The sequence below is a fragment of the Amblyomma mixtum genome, chromosome 3, assembly GCF_055824585.1.
Source record: "Amblyomma mixtum isolate Tamu chromosome 3, ASM5582458v1, whole genome shotgun sequence".
NCBI classification, from domain to species: domain Eukaryota; kingdom Metazoa; phylum Arthropoda; class Arachnida; order Ixodida; family Ixodidae; genus Amblyomma; species Amblyomma mixtum.
Window position 1 is genome coordinate 324,869,008 of NC_143014.1, and position 22,130 is coordinate 324,891,137.

General features: G+C 47.1%; 3 protein-coding genes and 1 pseudogene across 3 annotated transcripts; 3 read left to right on the top strand and 1 right to left on the bottom strand.

The window, feature by feature from the left end:
- Positions 1–1,011: 1,011 nt before the first annotated feature.
- Positions 1,012–2,306, bottom strand: LOC149355813 (uncharacterized). The gene has a single exon (XM_089577694.1). It carries the CDS (start codon positions 1,894–1,896, stop codon positions 1,012–1,014), a length of 885 nt encoding a protein of 294 aa, XP_089433820.1. The 5' UTR covers positions 1,897–2,306.
- Positions 2,307–12,175: 9,869 nt separating this feature from the next.
- LOC149355814 (protein dpy-30 homolog) lies at positions 12,176–12,989 on the top strand. Its single transcript, XM_089576198.1, has 4 exons — positions 12,176–12,185; positions 12,462–12,550; positions 12,690–12,838; positions 12,896–12,989. The coding sequence occupies exons 1-4, from the start codon at positions 12,176–12,178 to the stop codon at positions 12,987–12,989; spliced, it is 342 nt and encodes a 113-aa protein (XP_089432324.1).
- Positions 12,990–19,178: 6,189 nt separating this feature from the next.
- LOC149355815 (uncharacterized) lies at positions 19,179–20,106 on the top strand (annotated as a pseudogene).
- Positions 20,107–20,741: 635 nt separating this feature from the next.
- On the top strand, positions 20,742–21,670 carry LOC149355816 (uncharacterized). The gene has a single exon (XM_089576200.1). It carries the CDS (start codon positions 20,744–20,746, stop codon positions 21,668–21,670), a length of 927 nt encoding a protein of 308 aa, XP_089432326.1. The 5' UTR covers positions 20,742–20,743.
- The last annotated feature ends 460 nt before the right edge of the window (positions 21,671–22,130 follow it).

The window sequence follows — 22,130 nt, forward strand, 5'->3', positions numbered from 1 at the left end:
TGTTTATCGGCATATACTTGATTTTTAAGGCGGGAGGAAATTTTGTCAATCTTTTTTTTGACCTCCTGTGCAGCATGGATTTTTAATCTTTTCTTAAGACGCTTCAATTGCCTTTGGAGTCGTAACGTCTCACGGGAGATCCAGGGGTTCCTGCCGTTTTTCTTTTTAGTTATCAGCGGGACAAAACGGTCAATGCACTCTTTTACTAATTTTACATCATCCGTGCTATCTGAAAAGGCATCGAAGTTAAGCGAAAGTATGTCAATGATTGATACATCATCGGCTCGAGAAAAGTTTGGGTAAGATGGATATTTAGGCTTGCTATTCAAGACGGTATCAGCAATGGTGAGTAGGACAGCTTCGTGGTCCGAAATTCCAGGTATTATTTCGTAATTTGTATCTGCGCCTATTGATCCGCTGACAAAAAATAGGTCAAGGACTGACTGAGAACTGCCCTGAATTCTTGTGCTTTGTTCCACAATTTGCAATAAATCAAAGGAAAAAGCAATGTCCAACATTGCTTCACCTAATGCGTCATGTTTTTCAAGTGAGAACGTCGACCAGTCTATATTAGGTAAATTAAAATCACAATATAATACGATCACCAAGTTTGACATTCGTGTACAAATATTGTTTGAGATCGTCCAGAACGGAAACGGTAGAACTAGGGGGCCTATACATTGCTGCAATAACATATCTAACATTTCCATAGTATGCTTTACAAAAAATACACTCTACATTGGGTATATCAGACATTGGGAAAATTCGCAAGGTTCACTTAAAGAGTATGCTAACGCCTCCACCTCTACCATCACGGTCTTTTCTGTACGAACTGTAGCCAATGGGTACAAACTCACTGTCAAATACTGTGTCGTTAAGCCAAGTCTCAGTCAAAACCGCAATTTCTGGATCGTGCAAAAGCAAAAGAGCCTCCAACTCAGCAGTCTTGTTTAGAACACTCCTGCAATTAACATTTAATATTTTCAGGGTCCGAGGTTTATTGGTGAGAAGTCAGTTTGATTTCTTTTTAAGCCTGAAGCGAGAACCTTTCGCTTCGTCCCAACCAAATAGGACGTTTTCAACGCTTAGTTTATCGAATAATAACTTTGCTTTGGCTCCTTCGTCTCTCTCTTCTTTACAGCTTTTCCATAATTGTTTACGTATTTCTCGAACTCGTTTTAAATAATCCTCAGCTGTTGATATGCCGGAGTCTTTGAGCTTATGACATGATTGTAATATGGACATTTTTTCACGGAAATCGAGGAGTTTTAAAATGACAGGTCGCACCTTGCTTGCTTCCTTTTTACCCATTCTATGGCATCTTTCGACGCCACTTACCGTTAAACCCAGCTTTTCCTGAAAAACGCCGTTTGTTACTTTCTCTTCCAGTTCATGGTTAGACTCAATGCTGTCCTCCTCTATACCGTAAATGGTAAGGTTATTTCTTCTACCTCTCTTTTCTAAGTCATCCATCTGGTTTCTAACTAAAGTAAACTGCCCCTGAAGTTCTGATATGGTAGATTCCATATCTTTCACCTTCGTGGCTAAGACATTTAGGCCGGATAACTGTCTCTCAATACCGTCAATCCGCTCAGTTAAAGAGGAAAGCTTGTCTTCTATCTTGTTCTGTGATGCCTGTAGGCCCTCCATTGTTGAAGTATTCTTACCCTGGCCTGCTAGTAACTCCGATAGCATCTCTTTTTCAGTTGGACCAGGATTTGCTTCAATATCGCCACAAGACAACAGATCTTTCGATAATGTAATAACACAAGACAGAAAGCACTCAACGCTCAGTGGGCAGGGCAGCAGCACTAAAAAACGATCGTCACTTCGATAACAATGTTCATATTTGAGATTACCAACCTGAAGTGCAAAGCAAAAGGGATTGCTTAGCATGTTGCCGTGTCTGCTGCTGACATGCCCACTGGCGAAGAAAAGCTCCGGTGGTAGATTTATAGTCGATGGATGAGCCACGTGACATGACGTCCCCGATGTCGTCAAAGGTGTGGAAGCTGATAGCCACGGTTGGTCTGGTTTTCATTTATTGGTTTTGTTTGGCCAGTACAGAGACTGCAAACAAGGGAGAGCAAGCTAAAGGCGCCTAGTAGCGCCTGACAGAGGCCTGCCCTCCCCATGTAAAAAAAAAACAAAACAAAGTGGCACTTGGCAATGGTACAAAGTTTCCATAAGTAACAGAAACTAGAAAAGCAGCGGATATATTGACAACGAAACAGAGATCAGGCATGCATAGAGCTAAGCACAACAAACTAAGATCAAAACATAACAAAGACAAAAACTGATTAGGTAGAAACACACCACAACTAGATATAACAAAAATATTCATGAACAGTTTTCCTAAATCTGACCTCGGACATATTTTGTGGTGACAATTCTGTTAAATATGGATAGGTGTTTAATGTATGAGGAATTATGTGAGTTAGTTTTTGGAACCCATAGTTTGTATGGGATTTTGATGCATGGTATTGAGGGTGCCTAAGACTGTATGCTGTTTGGGCAATTAAATATGTGCTCTCGAAAGTCTGCCAGTTTCCTTCATAAGGTTTCTGATATAAACAGCAAGCTTCTTGTGGTAAGCCGCCGTGATGGCTAGCAGTCTATGGTTGAGGGAGGAAGGACCTGTGCTCTCACTGTAATGTAAATTATCAATCGCTCGTACAGCTCTTTTTTGTAAAGTAAGTACTTTCACAAGATTGGTTGAGGTAGTCGTTCCCCAGATCAACAAACAATATTGTACATGCGAAAAGACTAGAGAGAAATAAATTTGTACTTTGAATTTTCGAGGCAGTATTGTGCGAAATTTATTTAGGATACCAACAGAGCAAGCCATTTTAGTGCAAACGTAGTTTACATGATCTGTCCAGAGTAAATGTTCTTCAAAAATGACTCCAAGGAACATTGTAGAGCTGACACGAGTTATAGGAGCTTGTTCGAAGTGAATTTGGAAGTTGTTCGGAACTTCCTTATTTTTGGCTCTAAACAATATGCACTTTGTTTTCCTGACATTAAGTTCTAACCTATTTGATTTTAACCAAACAGACAATTGGGATAGCCAACTATTGGAGGCTGCTTGCAAAATATTACTATCTTGCCCTGAAAAAAATACGTTAGTATCGTCTGCATAGATTATAATGTTGTCTGCTGGACGAAGGTTGACGATATCATTAATATATAATAAGAACAACGTTGGTCCTAGAACGCAGCCCTGTGGCACACCAGACACAATCTGACCGATCCCAGATGAAATACCGTTAATGATAGTTGTTTGAGATCGGTTGTCAAGGTAGCTAGCAAATAAGGTTAAAGGAACGCCGCGTATTCCATAACACTGCATTTTTTCAAGCAATATCTTATGGTTAACCGAGTCAAACGCTTTCCTCATATCAAGGAATATGCCAACTGTTAGCAGTTTATGTTTTCAATTAGCTTTTCTTTGATTTCCAGTAAGGCGGCCTCAGTTGTTTTGTTTTTTTTGAAATCCGTACTGTTGCTTGGAGACGACATGGTTTTTGTCGAGATATTGAGAAAGGCGTGTGTTGATTGCAAGTTCTGCAATCTTAGAAAAAACTGAAAGAATGGAGATCGGCCGATAATTATTTAAATCATTAATGTCACCCCCTTTGTGAATGGCAGTAACACGAGCTATTTTCAACTGAAGTGGAAATGTGCCTGTCGTGAACATTAGGTTAACTATATGTGCTAATGGTATCGCAATGACATCTGCTACTTTCTTGATCGGGACTGGAGCTATGCCATCGACACCTAGAGCACTATTACTGCGTAAGGAGTTAATAATGGTAATTATTTCTGAATCAGTGCATGGTAACAAAAACATGGAATTACTTTGTTTACTAGTTATATAGACTGAGGCATCTTGATGTGGGCCATCAGTTGATTTTGGCAGAAAAGCAGATAAGAAATGCCCATTAAATTCATTTGCTAGGTCAGCGCCATCATAGTTCGCGCCATGAATGTGGAGTGAGACGGGTGCATTGGTTCTGTTTTTACCTAGAAGATCGTTAAGTGTATTCCATGTTCCCTTCGAGTCATCAGACGTGGAGAACTTTCTCGCGTAATAATCACTTCTTGATTTTTTAATGTCAGCGTCTAACTTATTGAGGAACGTTTTGAATTGACGGAGAATGTCAGTGTCTTTTGTTCTCACAAAACGAGAAAAAAGTCTGTTCTTTTCCTGTATGCGGTCATATAGTTGTTTTGAAATTCACGGCTTTCTTGATTTTCTATGAGTTCTGCGCGTTGCTTGCGGAAATGCAGTATTGTAGTGTTCTTGAATAGTAGATAAAGAATTTGTGTACGATTGGCATGCATCCTCCTGTCTTAAAATATTACTCCAATCTGTGCTAGCACAAAGACGTCGAAACTTTGATAAGCTGTTTTCATCAATTCTTCTAAATGTGGAAGATTCCGGTTTACTCATGTGTTGTTGTGGTTGACTCGGAACTATACAGAATATAGGCATATGGTCACTAATGCTTAATGTCAAAACGCCAGCCGGGACATCACTAGTGCAAGTATTCGTAAAGCACACATCAATAAGCGTTTCAGAGTTGTCAGTTACTCTTGTTGGTAAGGAAAATAAGTTCACAAATCCATAGCTGTTGTACAAATATAGCAAATTTCTCGTAACAGACGTTTGACCCAGAATGTCAACATTTATATCACCAAGAAAAACCACTTCATAATTATTAAGAGAGACATATTCCAAAGTTTTTTCAACAAAGTTGCAAAACGCAGATACCGAACCTGAAGGCGGTCTGTATATACCTATAACAACAATTTTTCCGCGGCACAAAGACAAAGCTTCTAAATCTTCATTCATTTCACAGCATTCAGGTAAACAGTGATAGCCGATTTCATTCCTCAAATAAATTGATAAGCCCCTCCTCTTTTCTGTTGTCGCGCCAAAGATACGCATTTATAATTATCAATGTTAGGAGCATCATTATCATTGCTAAACCAGGTTTCAGAAAATACTAATACATCCCACTTTAACCTCAAAGTTGACAGCAACACAACCATTTCATCTATTTTGTTTTGCAGGCTTCGTGCGTTTAAATTAAAAAAACTGAGAGAATTGTTGAGAGACTTTCCAGAATTCAGCATGTACTTATTGAAAGAATCAATATCAAAATAGGTCATGATAGGTTTCTTTTTTCCCACAGAAGATCAGCGCGCGTGAAAACCTAAGGCTACCGAATGTTTACCAAGTCGTCTTCGCAAGGAATGCAGATTGCATTCTCTCCGGTTCTGTTCCTGACAAATATTTTGCCACTTCTCTGCCAGGTATACTGGTAGCCACACTGCTTTGCCTTTGAACGTGCCAGCCACAAGAGTCGCCTGCTGAAGGCTGTCAGGTTGTCAAAAAGGCGTATGTCTGATTGCTTAGCTTTCAGATCCTTTACTTTTGCTAGCCATTGATCTTTGGTTTTCCGGCTGACAAAGCGGATCAGCACAGGAGGCGTTTTGTCCTCATTTTTCCTGTGAGGAAGTCTGTGCACACCTTCAATTTCACTCTCAGTGACCGGTTCAAGGCTCAAAGACAATGCAAGGTAGTTCACAACAGCCAACACGTTTTCGTTCTCAGTGTATTTCAGACCATGTATCTCAAGATTCTGGCGTCGTCCATACTGTTCAAGGTCATTTATTTGCCTTTTCAATCGACCCACCTCAGCCTCAGATCCCACCGATTCTACGACTTCAAGACGTTTGTTCAGATTTTTTATTTCCGTATCGTGTCGTTTTTGCGTTTCTAGAAGCTCGTCATACTTGGCTGACATCATCTGCACTGACTGTTCAAGACTTTCTATAACTTCTTTCAAGCTACTTAGAGCGTCGACTTTCTCTTTCATCTGCAAGAGAACAGTTAACTTGGCGTTGATTTGCGATAGTTCAGCCTTGTGCTCACAAGCCTGTTCATTTTTCGACTTTTCATTCGACTTTCCCCCTCTGGTTCTGGCAAGTATGCAAGTCGAACACTTCCATGTGGTCTTGGAGGCTTTCCCCTTTGTACTTTTTACATAACCTCCAGAACAGTTTCCATTGTGGTAACTGCAACTGCATTCGTCACAAGCGATACACTCGTCGCCATCATCAAGTATCTCTTTACATGCAATACAAATAGTATTCTCCGGCATTGCTCGGGACTACAACAGAGGATAAAGTACTATAGGCAACGAAGTAAGGTGACACTCGCACTACAGTATCATGGCAGCGGCAGCAGCAGCAGAGACGAAAACTATAGGTAGCCTTAACAGTGATAAGTATAAATGCCCACCAACCTGTAAAATAGACGAACTCGGTCACGGATTGTCTGTACGCCGCCGCTGCCACTGCCAAAGTGATTGCAGTGCACTGGAAAACGAACGCCCCCCTGAGGAAGCCGATAAGCAGCAGACGAAGCTCAATTCAGTGAAGACAGATGGCAGCAGGGGAGAATCCGGCCAGGACTTGAAATACGGTTGCTCTGAACGCTTGGAACAGCGATGCAGCCGATGAGTAGGCTCCGCGGTCGTTTCCAAAGCTCGGGCAGCGCTCCTGTAAAATAGACGAACTCGGTCACGGATTGTCTGTACGCCGCCGCTGTCACTGCCAAAGTGACTGCAGTGCACTGGAAAACGAACGCCCCCCTGATGAAGCCGATAAGCAGCAGACGAAGCTCAATTCAGTGAAGACAGATGGCAGCAGGGGAGAATCCGGCCAGGACTTGAAATACGGTTGCTCTGAACGCTTGGAACAGCGATGTAGCCGATGAGTGGGCTCCGCGGTCGTTTCCAAAGCTCGGGCAGCGCTCTTGTAAAATAGACGAACTCGGTCACGGAATGTCTGCACGCCGCCGCTGCCACTGCCAAAGTGACAAAGTGATGGCTCCGTCAGAAAGCAGTACTGCTGATACGGCATCGAATCCTTGAACATGGTTCGCACGTGTCGCTTGATACCACTCACGCGGCGCTAGCAGGGCTCCGAGAAAGACCTGAAGTGCAAAGCAAAAGGGATTGCTTAGCATGTTGCCGTGTCTGCTGCTGACATGCCCACTGAAAAACAGTTCTTACCATTCAGGGACATTTGAACTGCCCACGGAGTCAAGCAAGACATTTCGCAATGAGAGGCGGTACACAGAAGTCATCGTCGTGCTTTCGCTCGTTCTCTTTTCCTGCCGGAAAAATAAAGGCGCATGTAGTCAAAGCACATTTACTCCCAAAACCACTTTAACTTCCAGACGTATATCAAGATAAAAGAATTTTGGTACTTACAAATAACATCTTGCAGGCCAGGGTACGAATCGCGTCGGAGCTCTCCTAACGTATGAGAAATGGCTTTTCGCTTGCACAGACTATGAACGGTGCCAGATCAAGTGTGCACGCATTTTCGCTGCGCTGGTTGTGTGGTTGGGCGCCGCCGTGGCAGCCCGTCGAGTCCAGGATGTGTCATTGTGATGCGTCGCGCGGTTCCAAGACTAGTGGCAGGGGAGACGATGGTGGGGGAGGGGGTTGGCTGGAGGGGAGAGAGTCATTATCCTTTGCATAGGTTGTGTGGTCCCGAGAAAAGGCTTCGAGCTGAAAGGTTGAAAAAGGGAGATCGTGGGAGGACGCACGAACGGCGAAGCGTGTAGCTGCGCGCGAGGGAAAACAGCTTTGAGAAAGTGACAATCGAAAAGAAAAAATAGCGCTTCGCGGGGTGGCAGGTTAGCCCACTACCTGGAAAAGAGCGCAGCCTGAAGAAGAGGTTGGGAGATATTGGACTTGAAAGAGAGGGGAGCGGGCCAAAACACGTGAAAAGGGTTTGGAATTTTTGGAGAATGAGAAAACATGGGAAAGGCGCGACCACAGGGCACGACGTAGGGAATCGTAAGAATGTCTTACCGCGTGTCCGCATGCGTTTATGAAGCACCGGCCTAATATTTCACGTGCGCAGCGCATAATTCTGAATGACGAGCCGACTGCTTCGTTTCTGGACATTGCTCAAACTGCGCACAAAGTCGGTTTAGCGAATACAGTTGCACTAAGCTATTATGCGTTTTGAATGCTTCCGAATGAGTTTGGAAATTGTTGTGAAACACCGCATAAATCCGTCCAGTCCGGATGCCATTAGAAGTGTCGAATTCCATTCGACTCAAATGCCACTTAAAAGTTCGCGTAGAACGGGTGTTATGGCAGAATTGCAGTAGTAGTAGTCGAGCAATAGCACTACACTGCTACTCTAATACTGCTCGTATGCTATAATGTGCTCCAGGAACATGTGTTCTGATCTCAAGGTTCAACGTAAAACATCTACTTTGGCAACGTATACATGCCAATTATAGTTAAACTGACATGAGACAGATTTATACAGGTCTCACACCTCTTATTGAGGGCTCAAGTGACTTTTTATGAGTCCGAAAATTATAGAAACTCGCTGTCTGTTGTGGCAATATTGAACGTTGCCATGTCGTATTAGCAAATGCCACAAGGTTGACCGCCGTGTGCCTGTTTGGTGTTACACGCACCTTATCCCGAATCCGGCAGATCTATTACTGGCCTCACCTCACTTCAAGTGTCAAGCATTATGTCCGGACATGCCGGCAATGCCAGCAGTGGAAAAAAACCGCGCTCAAGCCTCCCGGTCTGCTTCAGTGCATCGAGCAGCCACAAATACCATTCGACATAGTCGGCATGGACCTTCTGGGGCCGTTTCCTCTCTGGTCGACAGGCCACAAGTGGATCGTAGTCGCCATAGACTACTTGACCCGCTACGCTGAAACGAAAGCCCTCGCGCGAGGTACTGCCGCCGAAGTTGCCCACTTCTTTATGCACGACATCGTGCTTAGACACGGCGCCCCATCGGCCGTCATTACTGACCGAGGCAAGGCGTTTACACCCCGGCTCCTACGCGACATCTTAACGCTTAGCCATATTGCTCATCGACCAACAACAGCGCATCATCCCCAAACCAATGGGCTAACGGAACGGCTCAGCAAAACATTGGCGGACATTATCTCCTTGTACGTCGACGTTGAACACAAAACCTGGGATGAGGTCTTGCCCTACGTCACCTTCGCATATAATACCGCGACGCAGGAAACCCCCCTGTTGACCCCGTTCCGTCTCATGTGTGGCAGGGAGGTCCGCATGATGTTAGACGCCATGCTCCCGTACGGCGACGCAGAGCTCCCCCCTGAAGCAGGCCACTTTGTAGAACAAGCAGAGCAGCTGGCCCGCTTACACATCAAGGGCCAGCAATCCGCCGATGTCCGACTCTGTAACCTTCGGCACAGGGACGTGCACTTCGAGCCGGGTGACCAGTGGTGGGTGTGGACACCCGTGTGCCGCAAGGGATTTTGCGAAAAGCACATAAATAGGTATTTTGGCCCGTACAGAGTCCTGCGCCGCCTGAACAGCGTCATTACGAAGTTGTGCCCCATGAAACTGTCATCGTCGGCCCTGAGCGTCAACGGCCTGAAATTGTGCATGTAGTGCGCTTAAAGCCGCCCTTTTCGCGTGACTGAGCGCTGTGTTCGCGCTGTGTTCCGTACCTTTATACCCTTACCCCACCTGGGAACTTGACTCTCCGCGCATCTCAACTAGTGCGAATTTTATATTTCACCTCACCCCTATTCTTTACTTTGCTCCTCCTTTTCTCGCTGTACATATCCCAATCCAAAATGAGACGATGTTTGGTTTCGCGGGAGGGAATAATGCAACCCGCCTAAGGGCCGTTACACATGCTGCGACTAGAACGAAAATAGTCGGCCTAGTCGGTGACGCCGCAGTGCGATTTTCGCACAGTGCTTTCAAATGCAACGCGTACCCAGCGAATTCGGTCGGAGGGACAAGCAAGGTTGCTCGATGTTCGCATAGGCAACCCACGATTAAACGCGACAGAAACGCTGCACGGAATGTGTTGAGATGTTATCACCAGCGTGTTTTTAGATGCAAGGTAATATTTCGTAGGTTTTGATTAGAATAAACAGTTTTGCTTACGCCGCGAGAACAGCTCCCACGTGACCCCACGCCGAGACGGCGGGTGACGTGACGTCACGTGGGAGCTGTTGCCGCGGCCGGTCTCGACGCGCGCGCTCTCTCGCTCGCGCGCCTCGAGACCGGCCGCGGCAACAGTTCCCACGTGACGTGACAGCACGCGCCGTCTCGGCGCTGCCCATTGGTCAGTCGCAGAGCGAAGACACCGACGCTGCGATTGAATTTCCACCGGACGGAACTTGGTCGCAGGCCATCTGCGGCTAGACCGACGGCCCTCACCAGTCGCAGACCGACAGAATTCGCGGCGTCGCAGGCAAGAATCGCATGCATGTGAAATGGCCCTAACGCGCCGCGTGGCCTTCCCCACTCAGTCGAAAACAACGACGAAGCGGCGGTGAGCGCTGACTCTGTTCTGTGTCCTGGGACCTGGCTCTACAATTAAAGACTCCCAGTATTGGGTTCTTCCCGAGGCCTACCTTCACGGCTCCTGTGGTCGTGAGTCGTGACACTGGTGGAGGTGCGACCGATCCTCCCTACTCCTGCGAACGACTCGACACGCCCGCCTTTTCCTTTAACGAAGCGTATACTTCGCTATATATATCTACATACACGCGCACACGCGCACACGCGCACACGCGCACACACGCACACACACACTATCACAAGTATGATGGAACTCACAACGATAGCTCCACTGAACTATAAAAGTTTCTAGCTGTAGATTAAAAATAACTTTTTTCAGAACTAATCGTGCCCCCCAGCTATGCCTGCATTATAGTAACCCGCACTTTGTTCATTCATCCTGGTGAAAAGTTAACGAATTGTGCAAATTTGTATTCTGCTTAGATTTAGTTTATTGGGGTTTAACGTCCCAAAGCAACCCAAGCTATGCAGGACGCCGTAGTGGAGGGCTCCGGAAATTTCGACCACCTGGGGTTCTTCAACGTGCAATGACATCTCACAGTACACGGGCCTCAAGAATTTCGCCTCCATCGAAATTCAGCCGCCGCGCCCGGGATCCAACCCGCGTCTTTCGGGCCGGCACCGGACCGCCGTAACCACTGAGCCAGCGCGGCGGGGCGCAAATTTATATTCTACTTCCTGATAACATATCTCAGCTGAAGATACCTACACCTAATAGAAAAGTATTTTGATTCTTTTTTCTTCTTGGAAACTGCCGTTCTAAGAATCTTACTTAAGCAAAGAGCGATTAATATTCAGAACATGTGATTCATTTGTGTTATCTGTGTATCTGTGTATTGTGTATCTGGGTTCATTTGTGTTATAGCATGTACCGAATGTTTCAGAGCTTAAGTGCTGAATCAAACAATTAAACATTAGTAACAGAAAGGTTATGGTTAGTTTGTACGTAAAGCACATCGTATAAGTACAACCTCAGTCAGGCGAAATGGAAGCTAGGTTAACGCTTCGAGTGTGTCCCATGCGTCGGTGCTGGCTTAGCAATGCACGAGGCATTCACCGACTGCGCACTGGAAAATATCATATAAACCTAGTCATGGCAAAATACAGAAAACTGCGACTACGACAAAGAAAAACAAGCAAGGTTCTGCACATTCCTGGAAAAATAAATATATAATGACGCACAAAGCATGCGCGCATCGAGGTATGTGCCAATTTGCTTTAATGTTGGTTGAAAAGTAATACAAATCGTTTTTAATTTCTTCCGCTCTCAACACGTCAGTATGTGTGTCCCATTAGCCCCTAATATGAAAAGATCGAATTTCAACTTGTTTAACAAAGAAGGATGTAGCAAAACAGCTTTCTCTTAATTTGTGGTTTTCTTTTTTGAGCCGCCCGCGCCGCCGCCGCCGAGGAAAAATGGCCGTGCGCCGCCGCCGATGAAAAATGGCCGTGCGCCGCCGCGGATGAATGTTCGCCGCCGCGCGCCGAAGGCCTACCGACCCTAACAACGGCGCCGCCACCGCCGACTAAAAACGACCACCACGCCGCCGCCGCACACCTCTACATATTCAGGTAACAATTTTTTTTTCCTCCATGCCTCTACAGGCTGCGGACTGCGGACGGAACGACTGGGTGGCTACGGCTGTGTACGGATACGGAGGCGCAAACCAATCAAGAGGGTCCCCTTAGAAATCCAAACCAAGCCAAATATAAGCGGTTTCCGGTTTCGTGACGCTTTTTCCGCTTCATAGTAGGTCATCATGACGGAAGGTAAGATGGCTCTTTCGCCTCGCGTCTTTTAATACAACCCATTTCCGTTGGATTTGGTTGCTATCCTATGGGAGCTTGCAGCCGGGTACGCAAACGACCTGGCGTGTACGCGTTGTGCTGCACTATGAAACGTTGAGCGACTAATAAATCGCAGAGTTAAAGGCGGGCTTACCGTTAGTGTGACTGATTCGGGCATGCTCGTGAGAAGAAAAAAAAATTGTTTTCTGATGTCGTTAGCGCAGTAGGGCGATGAGATGTCCCATTTATTTCTTCCAGATCAGAACAGCGCGGTCAAGACACAAGTGGAAGACGAGGTCCGCGCTGCTGCCGACACGATGGCTGCGGGCGCATCGGAAAACACTCAGGTGAAATTGCCCTGCACGAAATTGCAGGCAGCGGTAGTCTTACGTCAATGGATTCCTGCTGGCGCACGCAGCGGTGTCTACTGCAGTGTGCTTCTTTCTTTCTTTCTTTTCTTTCTCTTCTTTCTTTCTCTTCTTCCAGGCGAGCGCCGACAAGGAGAACATCGGCGCCAGCTTATCAAAGAAATCTAAAATGGACACCGCCTTTCACTCCCTGCCACTGAGGCAGTACTTAGACCAGACTGTCGTCCAGGTACTCGTGCAGGCATTATTGACGCTTGACAAGGAACGGTGAGTACGCTTTTTCCCAAGTTTGCTGTGTGAGTGATTACCGTCTCATCGTTGCAGACCTCCCAACCCGATCGAGTACCTGGCCGACTACCTGATGCGGAACAAGGCGCAGTTCGAGCGCGGAAGTCATTCCGTCGACGGACAGAACTGAGGAGAGGGAGACCGAAGGAGAGTTGTGCATTTTTTTAAGTCGTTGTTTGCATGTGAGTGAACAGAACATCTGCTTTACCGTGTCTCCGCAGTTCTTCCTGCGTTTTGCCTGCACTGCTCGTTGCGTTGGCTGGCGAGTGTTTATCCACTGCAGTGCATTGTACTGGCCATTAAAAGTCATAAGGTCGAGTGCTTCTGGACATCCTTTGGAGACCTGGTGCTTTTCTGACTATGCAGTGAGCCCATGTGAGCGAGTTATGTTTTCCTCGCAAACTGGCTCACTGCTGTCAGTCTCGTTTCGCACACCCAGTTGATGTTCTCGCTCACCTTGCAGTACACCAAGAGAAATTGGCATGCCAATAAAACAAGTTAGAAACATGTGCAGCGTTTGCGTTTGAAATTTTACTTTACTAGCTGTAGAAAGTGCTGCTGCGCCTCGACATCAGAGAACTACAGTATAGTATAGTATGGTATAGTATAGTATAGTATGGTATGGTATGGTATGGTATGGTATGGTATGGTATGGTATGGTATGGTATGGTATGGTATGGTATTTACAGTACGGTGTTCGCATTCAGCTAGCATTTTTCAAAGGTGAAAGCCCCCATACCGAAGCTGTCATCCGTACCGTGGCGATAGGTTGAAAGGTGGAGGGAAGAAACCTTGAACGGTGGCGGTCGAGGAAGTGGTCAATCCTCGGCTGATGGGCTCCTCGTCTGTCTACCAGGCGGGGAGTCCCGGGACCTTCCTCTGTGTATAAGGGTGAATCAGAGGCGACAAAGTATCAGGAACCCTTAGTTTATACATGCCGTATGGAAAAATCTGCAAAAAAATCTGATTGGCCCCCAAAAAGGGGTCGCACCGATGTCAAGAAATTGAATCCACAGAAGCCAGAAATGTTCGCGAAGTTTTTTATTGTTCACTCAAACACTGATGAACCGGTAGCCAACCTCTCTGCATTTGTCATCGCCAACACCCTAAAAGCTGTGTAGGCAAAGACTACAAAGCAAAAAAACAGCGAACCGGAGATCTCCTTGTAGAAGTAAACACAAAAGAACAAAGTATCAAACTGATGTCATTACAGAATCTTGGAGAAATGAGCGTACAGGTAACCCCGCACCGCACCCTGAACCACTCGAAGGGAGTCATATCTGAATATGAGCTCCTACAGAGTACCGATGCGGAAATGGAAGAACTAGCTCAACAAGGAGTAAGAGCAGCCCGAAGAATAACCATCCGGAGAAACAATGCAGAAATCAAGACAAAACACATTGTCTTAACCTTCAATACCACAACCCTGCCTGACTCAATCCACGCCGCATACCTCCATTGCAAAGTCCGCCCATACATACCAAATCCGAGACGATGTTTTAAGTGCCACCGCTTTGGACACAGCATGTTGGCTTGCCGCGGTAAACCCACTTGTGTCACATGCGCAGAAGACGCACATACAGAAGAAAGATGCGAACGCACAGCAAAATGCGTCAACTGCAATGGCGCACATGGCGCGTACTCCAGGTCGTGCCCAAGTCTGGAAAACAGAAAAAACAAATTATAACTTTGAAGACCACAGAAAACCTGTCCTACCTTGAAGCAAAAAAACGCGTCTCTTTCCAACAGAAAGGGACATACTCTGAAGCGGTGACGCGGGGACGGCCGCCGCCTTCAGTTTCTGTCGGCACACAGGTCTATCCGGTGGACCTGGTGTCGACACCCAAGTCCCCACCACAGAAGTCTGTGGTACAGTCCACAGGGCTGAAACTTTCGCGAGAAGACCACGCGATCCTCGCTGGAGGCCCTCAGGCCCCACTTTCAGCAGCGGCATCCTCAGCGACAGACACCCAGAACAGCTCAGATGAACTGGACCTGTCGCCCCACCCCTCTAAGAAGGCACCTGCTGGCCCAAAAGACTCTGCCGCTGGAGCAGGGCCTGGTTCAGCGGTGCCAACAAAAAAGACGAATGCGAAGGCCACGGGCCATCGCAACCAAGAAGCATCCCCCATGTCCACCGTGGAGGATATGGATGTCGGCGAAAGTCCGCCGACATCTAAAACACACACATCCGCGGCGTCTCCGCGGAAATCCGGAGCCACGAAAGTGGCGATGGATACAACTCCTGGTTCGCCACCGCTGCAGCGGCGGCGAGACTCCCTAGAGAAGAAAGGGAAACCACGAATCACTGCTCCTGAGAATAAGTAACTTTCCCCAATCCCCAACTTATCACAATGGCGTATCTAATACAATGGAACTGTAGAGGTCTACAGAGAAACTACACAGACATAACCGATATGCTCAAAACAACGGCACCTACAGCTGTGTGCCTGCGAGAAACGAACCTTGGGCCACAGCACACAAACATCTTTTAAAAATATATTTTCCGGAAAGACCGAGTACAAGCTAGCCGACTCTCAGGAGGCGTCGCTATCATTACGCAAAGCGATGTCCCTGCAAGAGAGGTATCATTAAAGACGAACTTAGAAGCGGTCGCAGTAAACATCATTAGCCATAAAACAATAACAATATGTTCTGTGTACATACCACCACACAACACAATCACCATGCATGACCTAGAAGAACTTCTGGGACAGTTGCCTGAGCCGTATGTCATAATTGGGGATTTTAACGCACACTCCTCATTCTGGGGAAGTGAGCATACTGATTCCAGGGATCAGCACATCGAGGATTTTATTCTTTCACATAGCATATGTTTAATGAACACAGGAAAAGCAACGTACTGCTGCCCCAGCTCTGGAAAAATGTCCTGCCTAGATTTAGCGTTTGCATCACCATCGGTTTTTAATGATTTTATTTGGGATGTTTTAGACGACCCTCGGGGAAGTGATCACTTACCTACGGTTTTAAAGCTAACATCAGCTACCTCCATCCTCCCTACTAAGCCGCGGCGATGGAAAATTCACCTCGCCGATTGGGCACTTTTCAGAACGAAGGCCACACTAGAAAAAGAATATGCCGAAACTCTTACGATAGAAGAAATAAATGAAAATTTTTTGACATGCTTAACATCTGCAGCACTAGAAGCAATCCCACAAACATCTGAAATTGCACGAAAAGCACATAAAGTCTGGTGGTCAAATGAATGCACATTGGCTAAAAAGCAGCAAAACAAGGCTTGGGGCAACCTTCGCAGATATCCCACTGCAGGGAACTTGCTCACCTTCAAAAGGGCTAGAGCCAAAGCACGATACATTAGACGCAACGCAGAAAGGGCATCATGGCAACAGTACATATCCTCGATAAACAGCTCAATAACATCCAAAAAAATGTGGGAGCAGGAGCGGAAATTAACTGGAAATTTTACTCCTTTCACATTTCCAATGCTAACAACACCCGGTACTCAAACAACATTAGAAGAGCCGGCCAACATATTAGGTAAACATTTTTCTACAGTTTCACGCTCATCCAACTACACACACTCCTTTCAAAAGCACAAAACAATAGTAGAAAAACAAGAACTTCCCTTCAGAACATGCATGCATGAAGACTACAATCACCTTATTACCATGCAGGAACTAAACGCAGTACTAACATCCGGTAAAAAGACAGCACCAGGCCCAGACAATATACATTATGCCATGCTTGCTCACCTCTCGGAGACTGCCACAGAGGCTCTCTTAAAATATTTCAATAAAATATGGATGAGTGGAGAAATTCCCTATGCATGTAAAGAAGCAATCATAGTACCCTTCCTAAAACCTGGCAAACCACCAACTAGTCCCACCAGTTACAGGACAATAGCACTCACTAGCTGCGTAGCAAAATCATTCGAAAGCATTCTAAACATCAGACTAACCTTCATACTTCAGTCCCAGCAACTTTTAGATATACACCAGTGCGGTTTTAAAAAGACATGTTCCACAACCGATCACCTTGTACGCTTTGAGAACACAGTGCGGGAAGCGTTCATCCACAACCAACACTGTATCGGGGTCTTCTTCGACCTGGAGAAGGCTTACGATATCACGTGGAGGTTCGGTATCCTCCGTGACCTAGCGGACCTAGGTATCCGCGGCAGGATGCTGAGCTGTTTGAGCGCCTTCCTGACCAATCGAACGTTCAGAGTCCGCCTAGGCGCAACCTTCTCCAAGACTTTTATCCAAGAAACTGGTGTGCCCCAAGGGTGCATCCTCAGCACGACCTTATTTGTCATCAAAATGAACTCCATAGGAAAAGTAATCCCAAAATCCATAATGTACTCAGTTTACGTAGACGACCTCCAAATAGCATGCACGTCTTCCCGCATACCTACCTCTGAGCGGCAAATACAAATAACAATAAATAAACTGGCTACCTGGGCAGATAGAAACGGATTTAGATTTTCCCCTCAGAAAACAGTAGCGGTTCTGTTCTCTTTGAGACGAGGCCTACAGGCCGACCCCACACTATATTTAAACCAAACCCCATTACCGTTCAAACGAGAGCACAAATTTCTAGGGATAACTTTCGATAAAAAACTCACTGTCTTGCCACATATAAACAGCTTAAAGAAAAAAGCTTCCCAAGCCCTCAATGTGCTAAAAATACTATCAAGAAAGCGCTGGGGGTCTGATAGAGCTTCCCTGTTACATATATATCGTTCTCTGGTTCGCTCTAAGTTAGACTATGGGTCCATAGTATATGGCTCAGCAAGACCGTCCTACATAAAACGACTCGATCCTGTCCACAATCTTGGTTTAAGGCTGTCTTCCGGTGCTTACAGAACTTCCCCAATAGCAAGTCTGTATGTGGAAACTAATGAACCTTCCTTAGAAGATCGAAGAACTGCACTAACTTGTACATACATCCTCAAAATCCTTTCTCAGCCCAAACATCTCTGTTACCCAATTGTCACGAAATGCCCATCCCGAATACTCTTCAACAACAAGCCCCATGCGATTAAGCCGTTGCTCTTGCGCTTCGAAGAAAAATGTCAAACTCAACATACTAAATGAAATAAAAAATATTGCCCCAAGACACGAAGCACTTCCACCGTGGTACACTCTCCCCACAGTGTGTGACGTCACACCAACACGCCTCAGTAAAGCCTGTACGCCACACGACCATATAATACAAGAATATCTAGCACTACAAGAAAAATACAGAAATTACACTGCATTTTATACTGACGGGTCAAAAACTCATGCTCATGTAGGAAGCCCAGTAATACAAGGAAAAAATGAAAATGCAGTACGACTGCCCTCATGTGCTACAGTTTTCACGGCGGAGTGTTATGCCATTTGTGTTGCGGTACAGAAAATAACAAATGAAAACATCAAAAAGAGCATCATTTATACAGAGTCACTGACCGTCCTTACAGCATTAAACTCCAAAAATGCCACGGACCCACTGATTGGAAGCATCATACACAATATAGTAAAGGTCACAGCACAAAAACATGTTATAAGATTCTGCTGGGTTCCCAGTCACGTTGGCATTAGGGATAATGAGAGAGCCGACACGTGTGCTGCACAAGCCAGAGCCATGGAGGTGAAACATGTGGGTTTGCCTCCGAGGGATTACATGAAGTTAGTGCATAGCAAACTAAGAGCCAAATGGCAAGCTTCTTGGGAAAATGAAAGAAACAACAAGCTGCATACTGTAAAGCCTATTTTGAAAGAATGGAAATCATGCGGTGTAGTGCCGGAGCCCACATTTCGCTGGCGGGCCTGTCTAAACCAGCGCTGCGCGCCCGCCGGCGCTCAAAGCAGGCCCAGACTTTCTCGGACAAGTCGCGACATGCAGCGTGACTCATCCCGCCACCGCGGCGCCGACACGGACCCTTCCTCCTGTCCTCCTCTCCGTCGGTGCGAATTCCTCCGACGCTCGCCGGCTCTCGACCATTGGTCTAATTTGAACGGTGGCCAGTGATTGGAGGATTTGAACGGCGGGCTGCCGTAACCGTTACCAGCGGCTATAAAAACGGAGCCGCGCTGAACCCGAGCAGCAGACGGGCAGCAGAAGAGCCATCACGCCGGAGCTACGCTCGCCGCCGGGGCCCCCCTTCTTCTGTGTGCCTGCCCGTGGTGCTCTTGACCCTTGTAAAAGCCCTTGTACATACTGTACACAAAGTTCATTTGACTCACCGTCGCATCGACCGTTTCATGGCTCGGACACCCAGTCCCAACAGTGGATGGCAGCTGCGGGATCGACCGGCGTCAGCTACCTCGGCGCGGTGAGTGCCTGATGTTTTCCCCTCAATTCGCCAGACTGCTCTAGCACAGGTGATTGTAGTCTAGAGTAGGGCTGTGTGTGTTGCACTGGAGAGAGCTTTGCTGTTTCGAGCCAAGTCGGAGCGCTTTGAAACGAAAGCTGGTGCAGAGGGAGTAAACGAGGCGTTTTGGAAAGAATTACTTGCGCGTGTCATACTAGTAGCGCTATAGTAGTGAACGGCAAGGGAATTCTAAGAAAAGGGCAAACTACAAGAGGCTATTGTGAGCGATGGAGAACTTCAAAGTGAAGGAACTCATCGAAATTTGTGAAGAGCTGGGCATTGATTTGGGCCCCGCCAAACGAAAGCATGCGATTCTTGAGATCATGCGGAAGGAGAATGTAACGGCTGAGGAAGCCAATGAGGCCTGGGAAGAGATCACAGAACGCCGTGAGCGCGAGGAGGCAAAAAGGCGCCGTGAGCACGAAGAGGCTGAAAAACAGAAGCAGCTTGAGCGCGAGGAGGCCAAAAGACGCTGTGAGCTCGAAGAGGCAGAAAAACAGAAGCAGCGTGAGCGCGAAGACGCAGAGCGAGAGCGACAAGAACGCCTCCGAGAGGCAGAGCGACAAGAACGCCTCCGAGAGGCAGAGCGACAAGAACGCCTCCAAGAGGCAGAGCGACAGTAACGCCGAGAGATTCGAAGATTAAAGGAGTTGGAGCTGCGGCACAGCTCGCCGGCGCCTAGTGTAGCTTCAATGACAGTGCAGGCTAACGGCCAAAGAATCCGAGACCAACTGCCGCCGTTCGTAATAGGCGAGGACATGGCAAAGTATCTCGTGAAATTTGAGCATGTCTGTGAGAGGAATGTCACTGAGCGAGAACTGTGGGCACAGAATTTGCTAGCTCTGCTTCCCGGGGAAGCATCTGACGTGATAACGTGTTTGTCGAAGGAGGCGTTCGAGAGTTACGATGAGGTCAAAGAGGCCCTGTTGAGGAAATATAAGCTGTCGCCTGAGGCATTCCGGCAAAGGTTCCGGTACGCAAAAAAAGGTAGTGAGTCGCACATCGACTTCGCGTTTAAGCTGAAAGCCGACCTAGTTGAATGACTCAAGGGCGAGGAAGTTTATGACGATCGTGATAAGGTGGTAGAGTGCATTGCGCTGGAGCAATTCTACCGCTGCATCCAGGACGATGTAAGGCTCTGGCTGCAGGATAGGCTTACTGAGGTTAAGCTCAACAAGGCAGCAGAGCTGGCTGAGGAATACTACACTCGCCGAAACTTGCACAGCAGGGCATTACGCATCGAAAAGGCGGAAACAAAGGATGCTTCTCTAAGGAAGCCTGATGGAAGGAAACCGTTCGCGCGTCGCGATTTTCGAAAAGATGCGGCCGCTTTAAAGGAGGCTGTAGGCGAAGAACAAAAGGAGTTAAGGAAATCTGACGATGCTCCTAAGCAGCGCGCTGATGCCGCACGTGCGTTTGAGTCACGGAGGCCTTTGACATGCTACCACTGCAAAAAGAAAGGGCATATCGCGGCAAACTGTAGACAAAAGGTTGCTTTCGCAACGATTCGGGAGACAGACAAGAATATGCGGTTGTTGGAACGATATATGCAGGAGATAAGTGTGAACGGTAAGAGATGCAAAGCCCTTCGTGACTCGGCGGCAACTATGGACGTTGTCCACCCGTCCTTAGTTTCTCCGAATGATTTTACAGGAGAATGCGCGTGGATAAGGCAAGTAGCCGAGGAGCAATGTGCTTGCTTACCGATCGCTACAGTGATCATTGAGGGTCCTTTTGGTCAGCTTAACACCGAGGCGGCCGTGTCTGCCGCCCTCCCTGAGCATTTTCCTTACCTCTTTTCGAACAGCTCAGAGCAGCTTCTGAGGGATAAAGGCAAATCGTTCTTTGCCGGCGTGGCATGCATGGCCCTTACGCGATCTCAAGCGCGGAAGCTTTCGCAGAAACTTTACCTTGCACCGGAGAGGGAAACACCGCTTAGGGAAGCAGATGAGCATTGTAGCCTAGATACGGTGTCGGTGGAACCTCAGATCGAGGACTCTCCGGGAAGCGGAGAACTCGCTGCTAACGAAACTGAAAACAGTTTCAACGATAGTGGCAACGAGAAGGTAACGGCGACGCTACTGAGCGAGGCGAATTCCACATTGAGCCCAGTTTCCGACACTTGGCACGAGCTAACTCAGGTTGACAGAGCGACGCTCGTTCGGGAACAGCAGGAAGATAGCTCGATAATAGCTTTGCTGGATAAAACTAAAGGAGGAACAAAGAAAAAGAATGTTTCATTTCATCAGAAATCCGGCTTGTGGTACCGAAATTACGCTGACGCCCGTGGTCGCAAGTACGAACAGCTTTTGATCCCACAAAAGTATCGCCGTCAGCTATTGAACCTGGCGCACGAAAATGCGTGGGCAGGGCACCTCGGCGTGAAAAAGACCAAAGCTAGGCTCGCCCAAGAGTATTACTGGCCCCATTGCTGGAAGGACATTGAAGGCTTTGTGCGCTCTTGCGACACTTGACAGAGAGTAGGCAAGTCTACCGACAAGTGGAAGGCGCCCATGAAACTGGTGCCAATCATAACCGAACCCTTCCGCCGGTTGGTAATTGACATTGTAGGGCCCCTGTCCGAGTCCAAGAACGGTTGTCGGTATATTCTGACTGCTCTGTGTGTCGCGACAAAGTTTCCTGAAGCGATACCTCTCAAGGAGCTCAATTCTCCTCAGGTCGTAGACGCCCTTCTCTCAATTTTCGCTCGTGTCGGATTTCCCTAAGAAATTCAGTGTGACAATGGCAGTGTCTTTACCAGCTGCCTAACCTCTACCTTTTTCGAAAGGTGCGGTATCAAGGTCGTACACAGCTCGATCCATCACCCGCAGTCGAACCCAGTAGAGCGTATGCACTCGGTGCTCAAAAGAATATTGCGAGCTCTTTGCTTTGAGCGCAAACGCGATTGGGAAGCCTGCGTGCCTGCAGCTATGT

Coding starts and splice junctions, on each gene's coding strand:
- LOC149355813 (XM_089577694.1), bottom strand. CDS start 1,896: ATGCTAAGCAATCCCTTTTGCTTTGCACTTCAGGTTGGTAATCTCAAA.
- LOC149355814 (XM_089576198.1), top strand. Junction 12,551..12,689: donor GCGCATCGGAAAACACTCAG/GTGAAATTGCCC, acceptor CTCTTCTTCCAG/GCGAGCGCCGACAAGGAGAA. Junction 12,839..12,895: donor TTGACGCTTGACAAGGAACG/GTGAGTACGCTT, acceptor TCATCGTTGCAG/ACCTCCCAACCCGATCGAGT.
- LOC149355816 (XM_089576200.1), top strand. CDS start 20,744: ATGCAGGAGATAAGTGTGAACGGTAAGAGATGCAAAGCCCTTCGTGAC.